The sequence below is a fragment of the Bombina bombina genome, chromosome 4 (assembly GCF_027579735.1).
Source record: "Bombina bombina isolate aBomBom1 chromosome 4, aBomBom1.pri, whole genome shotgun sequence".
NCBI classification, from domain to species: Eukaryota; Metazoa; Chordata; class Amphibia; order Anura; family Bombinatoridae; genus Bombina; species Bombina bombina.
Genome location: NC_069502.1, coordinates 488,318,982 through 488,340,605, shown reverse-complemented (window position 1 = coordinate 488,340,605; position 21,624 = coordinate 488,318,982). Strand labels below are relative to the sequence as shown.

The following is a 21,624-nucleotide window of genomic DNA, read 5'->3' as shown; positions in this document are numbered from 1 at the left end:
AGGGATATAAGATTAGAGTTGGACATTAAAACCTTCCAAATATACCAAACAAACTCCAGAATTCCAAGGGGTTTAAGAATATCCAAATTTCCATCTTTTCAAGTCACTTGTCAAGATTTCATAAACAAGTGGAATGAGGTTTTAACTACTTGCTCTAGATCTCTTATAAATCTGTTAATAGAATATAAAAAGAAACAGAGGTTACAATTAATTCAACATATGCAAGAACTGCAAGTAGAACTCAAAAAACATCAACGTCACCAGGAGTTCAAAGAGTATGATAGACAATTTCAAGAAAACATGAGGTCTTTCAAAAAAGATCTATGGCTTTTTAAACAACAAAAAATGCATAGAGATAAATTAGACTATGAATTGAATAAGGTTTATAGATGGAGTCACAATAGTGACTATAAAACATTTTTCAAAAATAAAACACAACATACTAACACACACAGGAGATCAGGTCTAAAACAAGACAAAAAAGTCACATTCAGTGAGACAGAATACGAATATGACACTTCAGATCAGGAAACACCCTCACATCAAGTTAGTAATTCTTTACCAGTTAAGGAATCTATTTCTGTGTTAGACATTCCTTCCACCTCTAACATCACACAGTCAAAAAACGGGGTGGGCCTTTCCAAACCCAATACAAAATTAAAAACAAAAAGAAAGTACGTAGAGGGCACAGGGGCAGAGGCAGAAGAAGTAGGAAACAGTCGCTATCCCCAAAGAAAGAAGGTGTCTTACAGGACAAATCGTCAATAAATAATGTAGTCAATTTGTCCTCTAGATGCCTCACTGAACAAGAAATCTCTCTATTACAAAGGGGCCTTAACTTTGCACCTAGTTGTAATTTTAACCTTTTCTCCACAGTGTTAGACGTAAACAGATTCGTCAGAAGCTTAACCTTGAAAAAACACTTTGCTAATGATGATGAAAGTGTAAATGAAGAAGTAAATGATCAGGCTGTTTGCGTTCAACAAACTCCTAATTTTAATTTCAATGACTATACCGCAATGGTAGATATGCAAGAACTCATTGAGGAGAATGACTCTACGCAAACAGCCAGATCTGGTCCTTCAGAGAAAGATATTAATCTGAAAAGGTTTAAAGAAAAAAGTGTATTTTACCCCATTCACAGTAGGGGTCAACATTTACAAGTATTTCAACAAACTCTTGAAACACAATTAATTGCATTAAACAACAAGAACAAAAAGAGAAATACATACAAAGACAGCAATTTGACATCTCAAGAGAGAAAAGCTATCCAGACACTCAAAGACGATCAGAGTATAGTTATTAGGGAATCAGATAAAGGTGGTAATACAGTAATCTTAAACAGGAAAGATTACCTAATTGAAGCTAATAGACAACTTACAAATAAAGATGTATACCAACCACTTCCATCTGACCCTACCAAGCTATACAGTAAGATTCTGTCAGAAATAATACACAAAGCAAGACTAGATGGAGTTTTTTCTGATAAGGTCATGGAGTATTTACTGCCTAAAAATCCTTGTGTCCCCATATTTCATCAGCTTCCAAAGCTACACAAAGATTCTATACACCCCCCAGGCCGCCCAATAGTGGCAGGCATAGGTTCTTTAAATGAAAGTTTATCTGATTTGGTTGACACTTACTTACAACCTATAGTTGTTGATTTATATGGTTACTTGAAAGACACAACATCATTCATTGAAAAAATCAAACATGTTACATGGTGTGACTCTTACAGATTTGTCACTCTAGACGTTACTTCACTGTATACCACTATTCCTCATACTTTAGGTTTGGAAGCACTTCATTTTTTTCTTACTCACCATACCTCGTATGACTTTTTCACCTATCAATTCATTCAGACAGCTGTTGAATATCTTCTTACACATAATTTTTTTATGTTTGAGGATCATTACTATCTCCAGAGACGTGGCACCGCCATGGGGGCTAAATTTGCCCCTTCCTATGCTAACCTCTATATGGGGTTCTGGGAACGGTGCCACGTCTTTGGAGATACTAATCCCTTCCGAGATCACATTGTTTTTTTTGGCAGGTACATTGACTATTTGGTGTTGGTGTGGGATGGAGACCAGCAATCAGTTGCCAGGTTTCTTGACTATGTCAACAGCAACAAACTCAACTTATCCTTCACTATGACTGAAAATACTAACACTATAAACTTTTTGGATGTCACTTTAACATCCAACAATGATACACATTCTATTGATATAGAACTTTTTAGAAAAAGCACAGCAGGTAACACCATTCTGCACTCTTCTTCATGTCACCCTAAACACACCATTGAATCTATTCCATATGGACAACTAATTAGGACAAAACGTAATTGCACAACAGAAACAAAATTTCAAATGCATGCCGAACAGACCAATCAACAATTGGAGGCCAGGGGTTACAAAACAGACCTTCTTATTAAAACAAAGAAAAAAGTAGATCTTATCAACAGAGATGATTTGGTATACAAAGACACACCAAAAAAACAAAGACAACATAACAAGCCCACTTTTATCACAAATTACAGCAGAGATTTTAACAAAATTTGTGATATTGTACGTGGTTGCTTACCCATCTTAGAAAGTGACACTAAATTAAAGAAAATTGTTAATGAAGGTTGCTTCTTTTCAGCCCGTAGAGCAAAAACTTTAGGTAACATTCTTGCTCCGTCAATGTTGCCTAGCAACAATAAACAGACATGGCTCACCCAAAGACTAGGATGTAACAAATGTAATGGTAAAATTTGTAAAACTTGCCTACACATAGAACAAGGAATAAAATTTAAATCAAGCACAACAGGCAAAGAATTTGACATACGTTACAGAATCACATGTAACACCACACATGTTATCTATCTCCTGACATGTCAGGGATGCAAAAAGCAGTACGTGGGGCGCACGAAACGTGCCCTACGTGATAGAGTTTTGCAACATTTGAGGGGTATAGGGAATTCTGACAGTACAACTCCCATAGCAAAGCACTTTAGACAGGAACACAATTCTAATGAATCCCTATTAACAGTACAAGGCATAGATCACATACCAAGACATAGTAGAGGGGGAGACAGGGAAAGGCGTTTGGACCAGAGAGAAGTGTTTTGGATCTTCAATTTACAGACAAAACACCCCTCAGGTCTAAATTCAATTATGGATGTAGATTTATTTTACTGACTTTACAAAATTTGTTATAAGGTATACTGCAGATTACAAATGTAAAATATAATATTCTAAATTTAATTTAAATATTGCTTGAAAACATCCTTTGAATTTAACAAAGTTATAGATATAAGGTAAAATGTACTGGTACTTCTTACTGCTATATGTTTAAGATTCTACAAAGAGTTAACATTGTACAGGTGCCTGCAATCATTTTAAGCACCTTATCTTTAAATAGCACTAGCAGGTGTGAACCCAAATCATGCCAGTGAACAAGGGCTGAAGCTTGGCCCGAAACATGTTTGGCGTTGGGTTCTGAACACCTTGTTGCAGGCCTGCGACTAGCCTACATGGCTTACATGTTTTTACATGCTTCTTTTTAAACATTTTTTGAAAATAAAATTTACTCTTGCTTTTAAGAAAAAAAGACTCTCCACAGTATTTCTCTTTTTTTTTCTGGAGCTGCGGGATGATAAAATGTTTTTCTATATAATAATATAGTTATATTTTACTCTACTAACTCATTTTTGTATGCTAACTTTTCTAACCTTTTAAGTGTATATAGTAATATAGTTAAATTTTAATCTACTAACTCAGTTCTGCATGCTTACTTTTTTAACTTTTTGCAATTGTATATACTAATATAGTCAAAGTAACACTCAGAAACTAATATTGTCCTGGATTCGTCAATGATGACGCAGTTCAAAAATAAACCCTTTTTTTATATTATAAAAAATTATTTCATATATAATTTTGAAACTTACATGTCCTTATCAATCTTCGAATCGATTTATAGTACTTCGGTTCTCTTCTCTTCAAATCACTATATTTTCTAAGACACTGTCGTCTTGTTCTTTTAATTTTTGAAATACGATGCATTCTTCTCAGCATCTCGTATATAATTTTGTCTCTGCATTCCTGTCTCACTCCCCTCACACCACCAATCCGTTTAGGGAAATATTTATCCATGGCATAAACTAATATCACCAATTCTCCAGCACCAAAAGGTTCAGGACGCGACATGTTTGACGATGACGTGATTAATCGTTATGTCAATCATTAGCGCATTGATATAGATATGTATCCCCGAAAAATAGAAAAAAATATAATGTATATGTAGATTAATGTATTTTATGAAGGTTTGTAAATATCGATGTTTATAGTTATTACAAATGATATTTGGTTTCTATACATTTTCTTTGTTTCAGATGTGTTGATATGTATTAAAATTTACTTTGGTTTACAATTGTTATTTTGTTTCTAAAGATTTTCTTTGTTTCAGATGTGTTTATATGTATTAAAATTTATTTTGGTTTACAATTTTTATTTTGTTTCTAAACATTTTATTTTTTTAAGATGTGTTTATATGTATTAAAATGTACTTTGGTTTACAATTGTTATTTTTTTCTAAACATTTTCTTTGTTTCATATGTGTTTATATGTGTTAAAATTTATTTTGGTTTTCAATTGTTATTTTGTTTCTAAACATTTTCTTTTTTTTCATATGTGTTTATATGTATTAAAAGTTACTTTGGTTTACAATTATTAATATATAATGTTTAAAGATTGTAATTTTGTAATAAAATAATTTATTTGCCATTATTTTCTATATGCCACTATTCTTTTAACAAATCTTGAATGGAAAAATATATTATTAAGGATAAGAAAATAAGTGTTAAGAGTAAGCCCTTAAGGTATTTATTTGAATATGGGAAAACCTAGTAGCTGTTAAAAATTGAGGTTAGAATAAAACAAATCAAATTAGCAAGTCTTTTTTAACTCAAAAATCCTGATAACATAAAGCACTATTGAATATACTGTCGCTTGTTACAGCTACAATTCAATGACACAATACAATGAATTAGCATCAGCTATGGAGGGATTACATTACACTAATCACATTATGTAAAAGAGTGAGAGCAGCTGTAGACACTAGTGTGATGTCACAAAGACAATGTATTACCTATAATATATTGTCTGTAATAACTTTGATCATAAACTTTATTTATTTGAAACCTTTGATAATTGAAGAGGAACAACTGTTATGTATTTAACTGTTTATCATGAGTGATTTTTAATAACCTTAATTCTTAAAAAAAAATGGAGACAAGTTAATAAAGAAAGTTTTTTATTGATCAACTGAAACTTTAATCTTCAAAATATTGTTCTGAAACCATGTCCCTTGTTGCATTTCCACGCCTATTAGCTTGTTCTACACATATTTCTTCTGGTAAATCATCAGCATCTATTGGATCTTCATCTTCTAATGGACAGCCTCTTTTAATTGCTATATTGTGCAGTATGCAGCAAACCAATATAATTTTTGCAACTTTCTCTGGTGCATACTGCATAGCACCACCAGAACGATCAAGACATCGAAAACACATTTTCAAAAGACCGAAAGTCCTCTCAATAATCCCCCTGGTAGATCGGTGAGCTTCATTGAAACGTACTTGACTTCTGGTCTGTGGGTTGTTATAGGGAGTCAACAGCCATTCTGTACATGTGTACCCTCCATCTCCTAATAGAAGATATAATACATATAAATATTAATATAATAATAATTATAAAGATTCAGAACTATACAATACAAATTTAAACTATACAGATTACAGTCGACAAATTGGGCGCAATTTTTGTACATTGAAATGAGAGACAAATTAGACGCCAGTTATGCTTACCTAGAAGCCATCCTTCAGGCATATTTCCGTCCTCGAACTTCCGGTATAACCCAGTCTGCCTTAAGATGTAAGAATCATGACAGGAGCCAGGAAAGTTAGAACGGACACTGATAATCCTCATGTTGGGGTCACAGACCATCTGGACATTCAAGGAATGGAAATGCTTTCTATTCCTATAGATCTCCTCACGAGCTTGAAGTGGTCTTACAGCAACATGGGTACAGTCTATGGCACCTAGGACATTGGGCATCCCAGCCATCCTATAGAAATTTGACTTGATAGATTGCCATTCTTCAGGGGTAGATGGCAAACAAACATATCGATGAAAAATAACCATCATAGCCCCTATTACTTTGGATAAGTGGCGTGAAAAAGCAGATTGACTCATTCCAATAATGACGCTAGAAACTGCCTGAAAGGAGCCTGTTGCAAAAAAATGCAATGCAGCTAATAGTTTCAGAAGTCCCGGAATAGCTTGTGAACGAGCAGTCATCGGCTCTAAATGATCTTCAATCTCTCGATACAGGTGTAATATCGATTCACGATCAAGCCGGAATCTTTGTATGATCTCTCGGTCAGAAAGGCCGTGCAAACCAACCCGTGGAAGGAATACACGGGGGACACAAACTCTCCTTCTTCTAACGATATGATTAGCTACATTTCCAGTATTCTGTCTTCTAGCCCGGATTTGCATCACACGGAGAATAAACAAAAACAGAAGTCTCTCCATAGCTGCTGAAATGAACAATGTAAGTACAATGCTGATATTACTGCCTTTTATATATGTCTAGACTGGCGTCTAGAGTGACTTTCCTATTGTTTTGTACCTTGCCCGCCACCTAAAAGGTGGCGAGGAAAAAATAACGAGGTGGGGGCGGAGATTGACGCGAGCGGGCAAATAGATTTTTTAGTACATTTGTTTTTGGCGAGTTGGTGGTCAAATGTGTCTAATTACAGTAAAAAATGGAGAGGTAGCGAGGTTTGGCGGATAAGTACGCTCGCAATTTTAAAGATGCGAGTTTTAACATAATTGACGGCTTTGTACATATCAGTTTGCGAGTTTTGACGCAAGATTTGTTGCGGGTAGCTCGCTGACTGCTTAGTACATGGAGCCCTAACTGTTTAAAAAGGGGTTTATCGCATTGAAAGTAAACATGATCGATTGAGCGCAAGTGAAATTATTTTTCATCAGGTTAGCACAACCTTAGAACTTTGGTTAAATGGACTGTCTACACCAGAATTTTTATTGTTTAAAAAGATACACCTAGATTACGAGTTTTGTATTATGAGTCAAATAGCAGCGTTGTGGCCCATAACACATCATTTTCCCTAACGCAGCCATTACAAGCCTTGTCGGTATAGGTGTACCACAAGCCTTTTAGCCTGTAATGCAACGTCAGTATCACACTCCTAAAAATAAAGTTTTTTCATGGGATTCCCATAGCGCCGGTGTTACGAGTTTTAGGTGAGGCTAAAAAGCAAGCATTACAGCCTAAAATGACAAGATCTGTTCCGCCATCTAAAGTCAGTATTTTTGAGTTTTACACTACAAAGCTGTAAAATAAAAATCATAACTAAAGTGTTAAAAAGTACACCAACACCCATAAACTACCTATTAACCCCTAAACCGAGGCCCTCCCACATCACAAACACCATTTTAAAGTTTTTAGCCCCTAATCTGCCGCTCCCGACATCAACGCCACTAAAAAAATATTAATCCCTATTCCACCATTCCCCGACATTGTCACCACTATAATAAACGTATTAACCCCTACACCGCCACCACTATAATAAACCAATTAACCACTAAACCACAAGCCCACCCACAACGAAATATACTAAACTATTAACCCCTAAACCGAAAGCCCCCACATCGTAATAAACTAAATTAAATTAAACCTTATCTGTCAAATTAAAAAACAAAGTTTAAGCTACCAATTAAACTAATATAATAATTAAACTAAAATTAAACTAACTACCAATTAAATTAAATTAAATTAAACTAAACTACATATGAAAAAAATTCTAACACTACTCTAAAAATTACAAAGTATCTAAACACAAAAACAAGAAATATTAAGTTACCTATATTAACAAACACTTAAATGAAGGAATATAAAAAATAAAATTATCCAAAATAAAAAATAATTACACCTAATCTAATAGCCCTATCAAAACATAAAAAGACCACCCAAAATAAAATAAAAAACCTTAGCCTACAATAAACTACCAAGGGCCTTTTGTGGGGCATTGCTCCGAAAATATCAGCTCTTTTACCTGTAAAAAGAATACAAAGACCCCCAACAATAAATTCCACCACCCAACTAACCCCCCAAAATAAAAAACCTAATTCTAAAAATCCTAAGCTACCCATTGTCCTGAAAAGGGCATTTGTATGGGCATTGGCCTTAAAAGAGCATTTCGCTCTTTTACTGCCCAGACCCTAAACTAAAAAAAAAAACACCCAAAAAACCCTTAAAAAAGCCTAACACTAACCCCCTGTTGATCCACTTACAGTTTTTTAAGTCCCGCTTGGAATTGAAGTCCTGATCCAGGCGGCGAGAAGTCTTCATCCAGGCGGCCCCTTCAATGTTTTGTTTTTTAGCAAAAGAGATGTTTAACTTAGGGCAATGCCCTACAAAGGCCCTTTAAGGGCCACACAAAAATCCCTTTTAAGGGCCCTTGGTAGTTTGGGTGGGTGGGGTTTGTATAGTGCTAGAGGGTGTTTGTATTTTTTTGGAGCAAAAGAGCTGTTTAACTCAGGGCAATGCCCTACAAAAGGCTCTTTTAAGGGCCCTTGGTAGTTTTTGGGGGGTGGGTTTGTATAGTGTTAGGGGGTGTTTGTATTTTTTTGGAGCAAAAGAGCTGTTTAACTCAGGGCAATGCCCTACAAAAGGCCCTTTTAAGGGCCTTTGGTAGTTTATTCTAGATTAGGCTTTTTTATTTTGGGGTGTGTTTTTTTTAAGGGTATTAGAAAAGGAATAGTCTTTATTTTTTTAATAATTTTGTGTGTTTTTTTTGTAATGGTAGTTGTTTTATTTTTTGTAATAATAGGTTGTTTTTTTTTGTAATGTTAGGTTTTAGTGTAAGGCAGGTTAGGTTTTATTTCACAGGTAAGTTTGTATTTATTTTAGCTAGGTAGTAAATAGTTTACTAACTAGTCTACCTAGTTAAAATAAATACAAACTTACTAGTGAAATAAAAATAAAACCTAAACTAGCTACAATGTAAGTACAGGTATTAGTTATATTGTAGCTACCTCAGGTTTTATTTCACAGGTAAGTATATAGTTTTAAATAGGAATTATTTAGTTAATAATTGTAAATTTAATTTAGATCTAATTTCATTATGTTAAGGTTAGGATTAGGGTTACGTTAGGTTTAGGGGTTAATAGTTTAATTTATGTTGTTGCGATGTGGGGGTCTGGCGGTTTAGGGGTTAATAGGTTTATTTAGTGATGTGGGAGGCCAGAGGTTTAGGGGTTAATAACTGTAAGTAGTTGAGGCGATGTGGGGAGTGGCGGAATAGGTGTTAATAACTTTAATATAGTTGTGGGAATTTTTGGTGTGTGGCGGAATAAGGCTTAATAACTTTAGTATAGTGGCGGCAATATCGGGAGCGGCACATTAGGGGTTCATAATTTATTTAGGTGGCGGCAATATCAGGAGCGGCAGATTAGGGGTTAATAACTGTAGACAGGCGTTGGCGATGCAAGGGGCAGCAGATTAGGGGTGTTTAGACTCGGGATTTATGTTAGGGTGTTAGGTTTAAACTGTATTTTCTTTTTCCCCATAGACATCAATGGGGCTGCCTTACAGAGCTTTTGTTTCCGCGATCGCAGGTGTTAGACTTTTTTTTTGCCGGCTCTCCCCATTGATGTCTATGGGAAAAGCGTGCACCAGCACGTCGAAACACTGCTTGTTTTTGGCGCGGTATGGAGCTTAACGCAGCCATATCGCCCTCACAAGCCGGGTTTTTATAAACTTGGAATGATTACCTTGTATCTAAGCCTCTGCAAACTGCCCCCTTATTTCAGTTCTTTTGACAGACATCCATTTTAGCCAATCAGAGCTGGCTCACTTGAACTCCACGTGCGTGAGCACAGTGTTATCTATATGACACACATGAACTAACACCCTCAAGTGGTGAAAATTGTTAACCCCTAATCTACACCGCCGCCACCTACATTATATTTATAAACCCCTAATCTGCTGCCCCCAACATCGCCAACACCTACATTATATTTATTAACCCCTAATCTGCCACTCCCGCCTCGCAAACATTAGTTAAATATTATTAACCCCTAATCTGCCATCCCTAACATCGCCGCCACCTACCTACATTTATTAACCCCTAATCTGCCTCCCCCAACATCGCCGCCACTATACTATATGTATTAACCCTTAAACCTAAGTCTAACCCTAACCCTAACATCCCCTAGCTTAAATATAATTTAAATAAATCTAAATAAAATTGCTATCATTAACTACATTATTCCTATTTAAAACTAAATACTTACCTATAAAATAAACCCTAAGCTAGCTACAATATAACTATTAGTTACATTGTAGCTAGCTTAGGGTTTATTTTTATTTTACAGGCAAGTTTGTATTTATTTTAACTAGGTACAATAGTTATTAAATAGTTATAACTATTTAATAACTACCTAGCTAAAATAAATACAAAAGTACCTGTAAAATAAATGAATGAAGAACAATTCACCCGGGGAGCTCTTTAAAAATCCAAAAACTTTATTTCCATATATTCAAAAACATTTGCGGCAGCATGAAGACAAGTTGTGTATCTGCCTTAAACATTCATTTCCACCAACGTAGCGCTAATCGCCGTAGTCCAAGCTGTATGACCCACTGTTACACACCCCCGTTTACTTAAAACAGTAATTCACCTCTGATTGGTTGCTTAAAAACATGACGCTACTCACTCATTCATTGATACAATTTCTCTTTTGTAAAGCAATTATTGTATCATTTCTATCATAATGCAAGTTATTTCAAAACAATGTTCACAATATTGATACATGTCTGCCTTTTTTGAATCTACTTTAACTTCAACTACTCATTAAGTCCTATTCAGAAGCTTCCGTGACTTTGTACAAAAATGCTATATTGGGGTATGTTTTTTCCCCCTGCTTACTTTCTGTTACACTCATTTTTAATATTAATAAAGTTGACTGTATACTACTACTGGAACCGGCATTATTTTTCTATTTTATTTTTACTGATATGTTTTCTGCTTGTTAACCTTTTGCAATCTGGGTAAAAATATATTTCCTTGGAGTTCTATAGTGAGAGTTACATTGTCATTTTATGAATTCTTTCTTATTATTGTATTGTATAGCTCTCTGCTACGTTATCTGCATTACCAATCTATTCCCAGAAATTTATAACATCTGATTCCAAGTTTAACCCTTTTGGGATTCTGGTCTGTAATTTTATCATCCAGAATACTTCCTGCTTTGATAAAAGGTAATTCATATTCCCCCCTCTTTTTGGTAGTCTCACCCTCTGTATAATTGTCCACCCTAAAGTATTAGGACTCTTATTATGTTTTCTAAGAAAATGTTCAATAAGAGGGGTAGTCATTTTGACTGCTTTAATGTTAGTTACATGTTCCCTAATACGGCGCCTTACTTCACGAGTAGTTAACCCTGTATTTTGGATGTTACATGTTTTGCAGGTTAAAAGGTATATACAATTTGTTGCCCTACAATTTAGGCACTCTCTGTTATTGTACACTTTCCCAGTGGCTTCACTCCTGAACTGGTTCCCTGGGGTAAGGTATTCACATGCTGTACAGGTGTGATTGCTGCAGGGATAAACCCCCACACAAGTTAGCCAAGAACTCACACTTTCCCTGTTCTCCTGTAGTTTTGTTGGTGCTATTACATTTCCTATGGTCTTTGCTTTTCTATAGGAAAATTGGCAACCTTTCTTTGCAATGTTTGCTAGGCTATCGTCTGCACTCAATATGGACAGATTTTGTCTTATAATTTCACACACAGCGTGATATTGGTCAATATAATCAGTCACAAAGAACATGCCTTGGTCAGGTTTCTGATTAGCACACTTTCTAGGTTTATTTATCAAAAATAAAAAAAAATAAACAGGGGTGTGTAACAGTGGGTCATACAGCTTGGACTATGGTGATTAGCCGAAACGCGTCAGCTGACCCCTTGGCGCTACCGTTGGTGGAAATGAATGTTTAAGGCAGATACACAACTTGTCTTCATGCTGCCGCAAATATTTTTGAATATATGGAAATAAAGTTTTTGGATTTTTAAAGAGCTCCCCGGGTGAATTGATTCAGTTACTCTCAGCACCTGTTACCCGGGTTGAACTCTGCTTGGGAAGCGGACAAACGGATCCTGAATGTACACAGTGTCGACAGAGCAGGCAGGAGTCAGGTCAGCGTTGCCAAGGAGGAGAGGAGCAGTGGTGAGTGAAATAAAGACGTTATGTTATGCAGGCATGGTTCCTGTTTGTGATATTTAACATATATTGCTCTTATTCCGCTATTTTTGCTCTCTCTGTGGACCGGAACTGGTCAATCACATATAAAAAGGACACACTTAAGTATATTGAATGTGAATGTATGTATGACCGAGACTGACCTGACCCTGCTATAAACTGCATGCTTACATATATTTACTCTGTGGAGTGCAAGACACTAAAGGACTATTATACAGAGGATCAAGAACACAATTTGAATTAAAAAGATTACTTATATTTACACAACAATAGCCGATTCTAATGTGAAAAGGTCAAACCTTTCTTAATTGAAATACCTGTAAAATAAAACCTAACCTAAGTTACAATAGCATCTAACTCTACACTATAATTAAATAAATTTACTAAATTAAATACAATTAAATAAATTAAATAAGCTAAAGTACAAAAAACCCCCACTAAATTACAGAAAATAATAAACAAATTTAAACTAATTACACCTAATCTAATAGCCATATTAAAATAAAAAAGCCCCCATAAAATAAAAAACCCCTAGCCTAAACTAAACTACCAATAGCCCTTAAAAGGGCCTTTTGCAAGTCAATGCCCCAAAGTAATCAGCTCTTTTACCTGTAAAAAAAAATACAAACACCCCCCACCCCAAGAAAATACTATCTAAAAAAACCTAAGCTCCCCATTGTCCTGAAAAGGGCATTTGGATGGGTATTGCCCTTAAAAGGGCAGTAAGCTTTTTTGCTGGCTCAACCCCTAACCTAAAAAATAAAACCCACCCAATACACCCTCAAAAAAACCTAACACTAACCCCCTGAAGATCGATTTATAGTTCTGAAGATCCGACATCCATCCTCACGGAAGCGGAAGAAGTCTTCATCCAACGGGGCCAAAGTCCTCAGCGAAGTCGGGAGAAGTCTTCATCCAATCCAGGTGAAGTGGTCCTCCAGACGGGCAGAAGTCTTCATCCAGACGGCATCTTCTATCTTCAACCATCCGACGTGGAGCGGGTCCATCTACAAGACATCCGACGCAGAGCATCCTCTTCATCCGACGACTACCCGATGAATGAAGGTTCCTTTAAGTCACATCATCCAAGATGGCGTCCCTTAGATTCAGCCAATTGGAATTAAGGTAGAAAAAATCCTATTGGCTGATGCAGTCAATAGGATTAAAGTTCAATCCTATTGGCTGATCCAATCAGCCAATAGGATTGAGCTCGCATTCTATTGGCAATAGGATTTTTTCAACCTTAAAGGGACAGTAAACCTAAAAAATAATGTTATATAATTCTGCACATAGTGCAGAATTATATAACATTATTTTAGTGCTATAATTATTAAACCTTTTTTTCCCTTTGAATTTTTTTAAAATATACCCGTTTTACAGACCCACTCTCTGCTGGGCCAGCTGTATAGTCACAGCCCGGCCCGACCACGCCATAAAATTAAGTGCAGCTCACTCCTGCTCTGTCTGACAGCAGGAGCAAGCTGCACTTAATGTTATGGCGCGGTCTGGCCGGGCTGTGACTATACAGCTGGCCCGATGCGCTGTGTAAAAAAAACAGACCCACTCAGCAGAGAGCAGAGAGGGTCTGTAAAACGGGTATATTTTTAAAAAATGCAAAGGAAAAAAAAGGTTTAATAACTATAGCACTAAATTAGGCAGATTAGGGGTTAATGTTTGAAGTTAGGTGTTGGCGATGTTAGGGAAGACAGATTAGGGGTTAATACTATTTATTTTAGGGTTAGTGAGGCGGATTAGGGGTTAATAACTTTATTATAATAGCGGTGCGGTCCGGTCGGTAGATTAGGGGTTAATAAGTGTAGGCAGGTGGAGGTGACGTTGTGGGGGGCAGATTAGGGGTTAATAAATATAATATAGGGGTCGGAGGTGTTAGGGGCAGCAGATTAGGGGTACATGGGGATAATGTAAGTAGCGGCGGTTTACGGAGCGGCAGATAATATACAGGGGTCAGCGATAGCGGGGGCTGCAGAATAGGGGTTAATAAGTGTAAGGTTAGGGGTGTTTAGACTCGGGGTACATGTTAGAGTGTTAGGTGCAGACGTAGGAAGTGTTTCCCCATAGGAAACAATGGGGCTGCGTTAGGAGCTGAACACGGCTTTTTTGCAGGTGTTAGGTTTTTTTCAGCTCAAACAGCCCCATTGTTTCCTATGGGGGAATCGTGCACGAGCACGTTTTTGAGGCTGGCCGCATCCGTAAGCAACTCTGGTATCGAGATTTGCATTTGTGTTAAATATGCTCTACGCTCCTTTTTTGGAGCCTAACGCTGACATTATATGGACTCTCAATACCAGAGTTATTTTAAAGGAGCGGACAGAAAAAAGACAGCATTAGCTACGCGGGTCGTTACCGACAAAACTCTAAATCTAGCCGTTAGTTTTTTGTAACTGTAATTTTTTAGTGTAGATTTAAATTATTTGAGTAGGGTTATGTTTTTAAATATATAATATAGTTAATTTAATTTGTAGTTTAATGTAGTTTTAGTATAACAGTTAGGGTACATTAATTATTTATTTAATATAGTTTAATTTAATTTTATTATAAAAGTTAGGGTAGGTTAATTAATAGTTTAATATAGTTTAATGTAATTTTAAAGGTAAGTTTAAATTTATTATAAGATAGGGATGAGTTAATATTTAATACAAAGTTAGCGGGTTGTTAGGTTTAGGGGTTAATAGGTCACTTTAGTTTATGGCGATGTGGGGGGCTGACGGTTTAGGAGTTAATAACTTTATTTAGTTGCGGTGGGCTCTGGGAGCAGCGGGATAGGGGTTAATAACTTTATGTAGGTGGCAGCGGTGTCTGGAGCAGCAGATTAGGGTTTAATAAGTATAATGTAGGTGACGGCGGTGTTGGGGGCAGCAGATTAGGGGTGTTTAGACTCGGGGTACATGTTAGGGTGTTAGGTGTAAACATAACTTTTATTCTCCCATAGGTATCAATGGGATATCGGGCAGCAGCGAACATGAGCTTTCGCTGCTTTCAGACTCCCATTGATTCCTATGGCATCCTCCAGGGCAGCGGATTGAAAAGCAGGTGCGCTGGGCCGGAATAGTGGTGAGTGTACCTCGTAGATTTTTGTTAACTTACAGAAGTAGTCAGATAGTGTCAAATTTGCATTCAGAACATCTGTAGTGATGTAAGCATCAATCTGTGTAGGACTGAGACTAGCGGATCATATGTTACGTCGCAAAATTCTACTTTTGCCAGTCTGTAGGCTCTGATAAATAAGGCGAATCAAGCTCGCCACAATAACGCTGCAGAATTCCAGCGTATTTGTGATTGACAGCTTGATAAATAGGCCTCATGGTCTATGGAGATGCCCTCACAGTGGGTTGGAGATGTTGTCCACTGGGACAGGCCAAAAGAGGAGTTAAGGATAGAGGTTTAGAGGCAGCAGGCATGTTTGGATTATCAACTGGTATGTTGAAGTCCCCTAAGATGAGAGAAGGGACATTACAAGAGAGAAAATGTAGAAGCCAGGCTTCAAAGTGGTCCAGAAATTGTGATGCTGGGCCAGGGGGCCAATAGATAACTGCAACACGAAGAGCTACAGGGGAGAAGAGGCGGATAGCATGAACTTCAAAAGATGAGAAGGAAAGAGAGGGGGTGAAGGAATGCAGTGAAAGGTACTGTGTGAAGAAAGGAGAATTCCTACTCCCCCTCCTTTTTTGTCTGCTGGTCTGGGAGTGTGACTGAAGTGTAGGCTGCCATAGGACAGAGAGGCTACAGCAGTTGTGTTAGAGAAGGAAAGCCAAGTTTCAGTATATATATGTATATACAGTATATATGTATATATATATATATATATATATATATATATATATATATATATATATATATATATATATATATATATATATATATATATATATATTATACTAAGGTGTTGTCAGCAACTTCCAGTATTACCTATAAAAGGGCTAGTGACAGTGACCTGTATTTTAAATATTAACAGACCAATGGTGCAGGAGAAAAAGCGTAAAGTAAAATAAATAACAAAAGATATATCAGCAATTCCTATCCAGCACTAAGTAATCTCACAAAGTATATGGATACATTTCCCTAGGGCTAAGGAGCCTCATATTACTGTTAAAGAACCAAACAATGCATAATGCATAAAATCACTGCAAGAAGGGGAGGATTTATAAAGAATTTATTGGAGCAAGCTTAAGGCATTAAATATATATTTTTCATGTTGGGTTAGTGCACTTGAGAATATGCTAAAGGGTTTGGACCCAAGTAGGGTGCCAGATTTTTCCCCCCACTTTTTTTGCTCCATTGACTTCTATAGGGGAATAGATTATCGCACACTCGATAGTCTACGTTTGGCTTTTTACACACATCGGATTAGCGCACAAGTGAAAACAATTACTTCTAGCGCTGTTAACTCTTGCACAGAAGCGTTAAATACCACTACACTTGTAATCTGGCCCTTAATAAATACATTAAAATTAACAGTTACACTTATACACTATCTAATAAAAATTATTCACATAAATAATAATAAACAAAAGTATTTGAATGTAAATGGCTATAATTTATATAAAACATTAATTTAGAAATACGGAGGTTATCAAACGATTTTAATATGCTCAATGTACAAAAATAGCATCACTTTAAAATATCCCCTCGTAGAACTTGTATAGTCAATAATACAAGTCAAAGAGAATCAGGGATGTCTCCCTAAATAATATTTAAAATATTCCTGGTAACATATAACATGTAATGGATCCACTTTAAAGCATTGATATCCACAATAGAGATATACTCAAACTAAAATATTCTTAAAATACTTGTATGATAAAAAGTATCCTACACCACCTCCAGTCAAATTAGTCTGTGCAATTTCTAATCAGAATAACTCTTGTGTTAGGAATGTTATGAAGTGCAAAACCGTTCCATTTTTAATATGTATGCTTGCACTTAAACAGCAGTTGCTCACAATATTAATAACAAATACCTTATAGTCATCAGCAACCTTTTTGCTTTCAGAACACTGTTAAGGCTGTGAAACACTGCAAGCGGAGCGACGCGCAGCGTGTACATGCAGCTGTGTGCGCTCAGTGTGTCCTGCCTTTTCATCTCTGAGCACTCTGCTGCATCAGGACACGTAGCTGAGCGCTCAGAGAGGAAATATTTGAACTTCAGAAGCAATGCGACGCAGAGCGAAGCAGCTGCTTCGCCTCATTCCGCATCGCTTGCAGTGTGTAACAGCCTTTACTCTTTCCTCGATCACACTGCTGTCATTCGTTGTTTACATCACAAGTAGGAGACTTCGGTGTTGATTGGGTTGTCTGATACATATGTAAAGTCTCCAAACTTGAAAATTTTTAATAGACGGATTCCAGTATGAGTAACGGAAACGTTCCTGTCCATGTGCATGATACTACAAATGCCAGTCTTTTTCAGGGGTTCAATTTTCTGCACTTAGTGTTTTTATGTATGCAGGTCCCCAGCCTTGTAGAAATAAGCTTGCATTTACAGCACAATAATAAAGTAAGCTTACAGTGGTGATTCAGACACTGCTTTAACCTTCAACACGCTTCACTAGGGTTGCCAAATCTCCAGTATTCAACTTGACAGTCCAGTATTTTAGCAGGCTGTCCAGTAAATTGGTCACAAAAATTCTGGGCGAGTTTTAGCTAATTGTAAAATGCCTCCTTTGTCTCAATGCATTACAAATATGGAGCATAAAGAAATGAGGGCATTTAAGGGGATACAATCACTACTGCTTACATGCATTGCTAGCAAGCATCATGGAAACAAATAGGGATTTTAATGTTAATGGCAGCCAAGGGTTTCAATGACTGCTTTTTGTAAATAAAACATGGTGTGTTCAAGAACTTGGGCTTTTGCAAGGGTAATGTGTGATTTCCATCTCCCACTATGACCAAATTGTCCAGTATTTTTGCAGGAGAGAGCAGGCAACCCTACGCTTCTCCCTTATGGCGGGCTTTATCAAGATAAGTTTCAGTAGTGTCTATGACTCCTTATCAAGACAAATCTCTTTCTCTATTGGCTAATAATTTTGTCTTTATTTAAAGGGATGCTCAAGTCAAAATAAGCTTTTATGATTCAGATAGAGAATGTAGTTTTAAGACACTTTCCAATTTACTTCCATTATCAAATTTTGCACAGTCTTTTTATATTCACACTTTCTGGGGAACAAGATCCTGCTGAGCATATGCACAAACTCACAGGGTATATGTATACTAGCCTGTGATTGGCTGATATCTGTCACATGATACAGTAGGCCGGAAAATGGGAGAAAAAATACATTTGTCAGAAGTAAAATCGACTGCTTATTTAAAATTCAGAGTGGGTGTTATTGCATTGTCTTTTAATTATGTAAATGTTAATTATGGAATTCAACTGCATTGAGTGGTCCTTTAAGCTGGTATAATGGTAGTTCCATTCTGAGATAAGAATACTTTATAAAGTGTTAAAAAATGTTTTTTCCCCTATCAGATGAGAGGTAGTGTTACTATTTATCTATATAGTTTCATCTATCAATTATTCATGACTTGAAATAGTGGAACATTAACATAATCAGAAAAGCATATTTTCAATAATTATCAAATACTAATATGTTTGAAATTGTATTCAACATTACACAAAATTAAATAAAATAGATGGAAATGGAAAAAGAGGATACGATAATTAAAAGGAGAGAGAAGAGAAGAAAATAAGATATAGTACTGTAATTGGAAATAAATTCACAGATATTGCCAATCATAATACACATTAATAAATGTATACTTTAATCTATATAATACATACATTATACATAATTCACCACTCCCTTCTGTGTACTTCTAATTACATCTTTAATGAGGAACTCTTATCCAGTGTTGGGTATTATGAGGGATTACTTTTTAGTACTTACATTCTCTACATATATAGCAAGGAAAATGTCCTGTTATTTTATTTCCTTTCAAATCTCTATCTATATATCTCTTCTCACATACGTTTTTCAATTCTCTTGGGGCTAGAATTGAGCTCGCATTCTATTGGCTGATCGGAACAGCCAATAGAATGCAAGCTCAATCTGATTGGCTGATCGGATCAGCCAATCAGATTGAACTTGATTCTGATTGGCTGATTCCATCAGCCAATCAGAATTTTCCTACCTTAATTCCGATTGGCTGATAGAATCCTATCAGCCAATCGGAATTCGAGGGACGCCATCTTGGATGACGTCCCTTAAAGGAACCGTCATTCTTCAGTTGGACGTCGTCGGAAGAAGATGGGTCCGCGCTGGAGGTCTTCACGATGGAGCCGGTCCTCATCGAATGAAGATAGAAGATGCCGCTTGGAAGAAGATGGTTGCCGGTCCGGATCTACTCTTCTTCCCGGATAGGATGAAGACTTTGGACCCTCTTCTGGACTTCTTCAACCATCAGACGATGGATGTCTAGCCCCCGCTTGGGTTGGATGAAGATATCGGAGCCAGGACGGATCGGTGTGATACCCGGTGACGTGAAGACAAGGTAGGAAGATCTTCAGGGGCTTAGTGTTAGGTTTATTTAAGGGGGGTTTGGGTTAGATTAGGGGTATGTGGGTGGTGGGTTGTAATGTTGGGGGGGGGGGGTATTGTATTTATTCTTTTACAGGCAAAAGAGCTGAATTTCTTGAGGCATGTCCCGCAAAAGGCCCTGTTCAGGGCTGGTAAGATAAAAGAGCTTTGAACTTTTGTAATTTAGAATAGGGTAGGGCATTTTTTTATTTTGGGGGCTTTGTTATTTTATTAGGGGGCTTAAAGTAGGTGTAATTAGTTTAAAATTGTTGTAATATTTTTCTAATGTTTGTAAATATTTTTTTATTTTTTTGTAACTTAGTTCTTTTTTATTTTTTGTACTTTAGTTAGTTTATTTAATTGTATTTATTTGTAGATATTGTATTTAATTCATTTATTGATAGTGTAGTGTTAGGTTTAATTGTAGGTAATTGTAGGTATTTTATTTAATTTATTTATTGATAGTGTAGTGTTAGGTTTAATTGTAACTTAGGTTAGGATTTATTTTACAGGTAAATTTGTAATTATTTTAACTATTTTAGCTATTAAATAGTTCTTAACTATTTAATAGCTATTGTACCTGGTTAAAATAAATACAAAGTTACCTGTAAAATAAATATAAATCCTAAAATAGCTATAATATAATTATAATTTATATTGTAGCTATATTAGGATTTATTTTACAGGTAAGTATTTAGCTTTAAATAGGAATAATTTATTTAATAAGAGTTAATTAATTTTGTTAGATTTAAATTATATTTAACTTAGGGGGGTGTTAGTGTTAGGGTTAGACTTAGCTTTAGGGGTTAATACATTTATTAGAATAGCGTTGAGCTCCAGTCGGCAGATTAGTGGTTAATGTTTGAAGTTAGGTATCGGCGATGTTAGGGAGGGCAGATTAGGGGTTAATACTATTTATTATAGGGTTAGTGAGGCGGATTAGGGGTTAATAACTTTATTATAATAGCGGTGCGGTCCGCTCGGCAGATTAGGGGTTAATAAAAGTAGGCAGGTGGAGGCGACGTTGTGGGGGCAGATTAGGGGTTAATAAATATAATATATGGGTCGGCGGTGTTAGGGGCAGCAGATTAGGGGTACATAGGGATAATGTAAGTAGCGGCGGTTTACGGAGCGGCAGATTAAGGGTTAATAATAATATGCAGGGGTCAGCGATAGCGGGGGCAGCAGATTGGGGGTTAATAAGTGTAAGGTTAGGGGTGTTTAGACTCGGGGTACATGTTAGAGTGTTAGGTGCAGACGTAGGAAGTGTTTCCCCATAGCAAACAATGGGGAGCTGAACGCAGCTTTTTTGCAGGTGTTAGGTTTTTTTTCAGCTCAAACAGCCCCATTGTTTTCTATGGGGGAATCGTGCACAAGCACGTTTTTGAAGCTGGCCGCGTCCTTAAGCAACTCTGGTATCGAGAGCTGCAGTGGCGTTAAATATGCCTGTACGCTCCCTTTTTGGAGCCTAACACAGCCATTCTGTGAACTCTCAATACCAGAGCTATTTAAAAGGTGCGGCCAGAAAAAAGCCAGCGTTAGCTACGCGGGTCGTTACCGACAAAACTCTAAATCTAGCCGACAGTTTCTTGACTATAATTGTAGGTTAAATGTAATCCTTTTGTATTCATTTTTATCCTCTCAAATAAACCTACAAGTCCTAATTCAGATCCTCGCCAGGATCTGATGAGGAGTTTCCCAGAGTTTCTTCTTTGAGAGACTGATGGAAATCCAGCAAGGACCTGGCTCAGCAT

At 36.6% G+C, this 21,624-nt stretch overlaps 1 protein-coding gene across 9 annotated transcripts in view; it reads right to left on the bottom strand.

The window, feature by feature from the left end:
- The window catches only part of MLIP (muscular LMNA interacting protein), an 868,816-nt gene that overhangs the window by 121,446 nt on the left and 725,746 nt on the right, over window positions 1-21,624 (bottom strand). The window contains exon 14 of one of the 9 annotated variants that reach the window (XM_053710393.1): window positions 5,279-5,688. The exons of the other annotated variants lie outside the window; for them this stretch is intronic. Coding sequence (XP_053566368.1) covers window positions 5,653-5,688 — 36 coding nt within the window. The 3' untranslated portion in view covers window positions 5,279-5,652. Of the gene's footprint in view, window positions 1-5,278; window positions 5,689-21,624 lie in introns of those variants that run through there. 9 annotated transcript variants of the gene reach the window in all.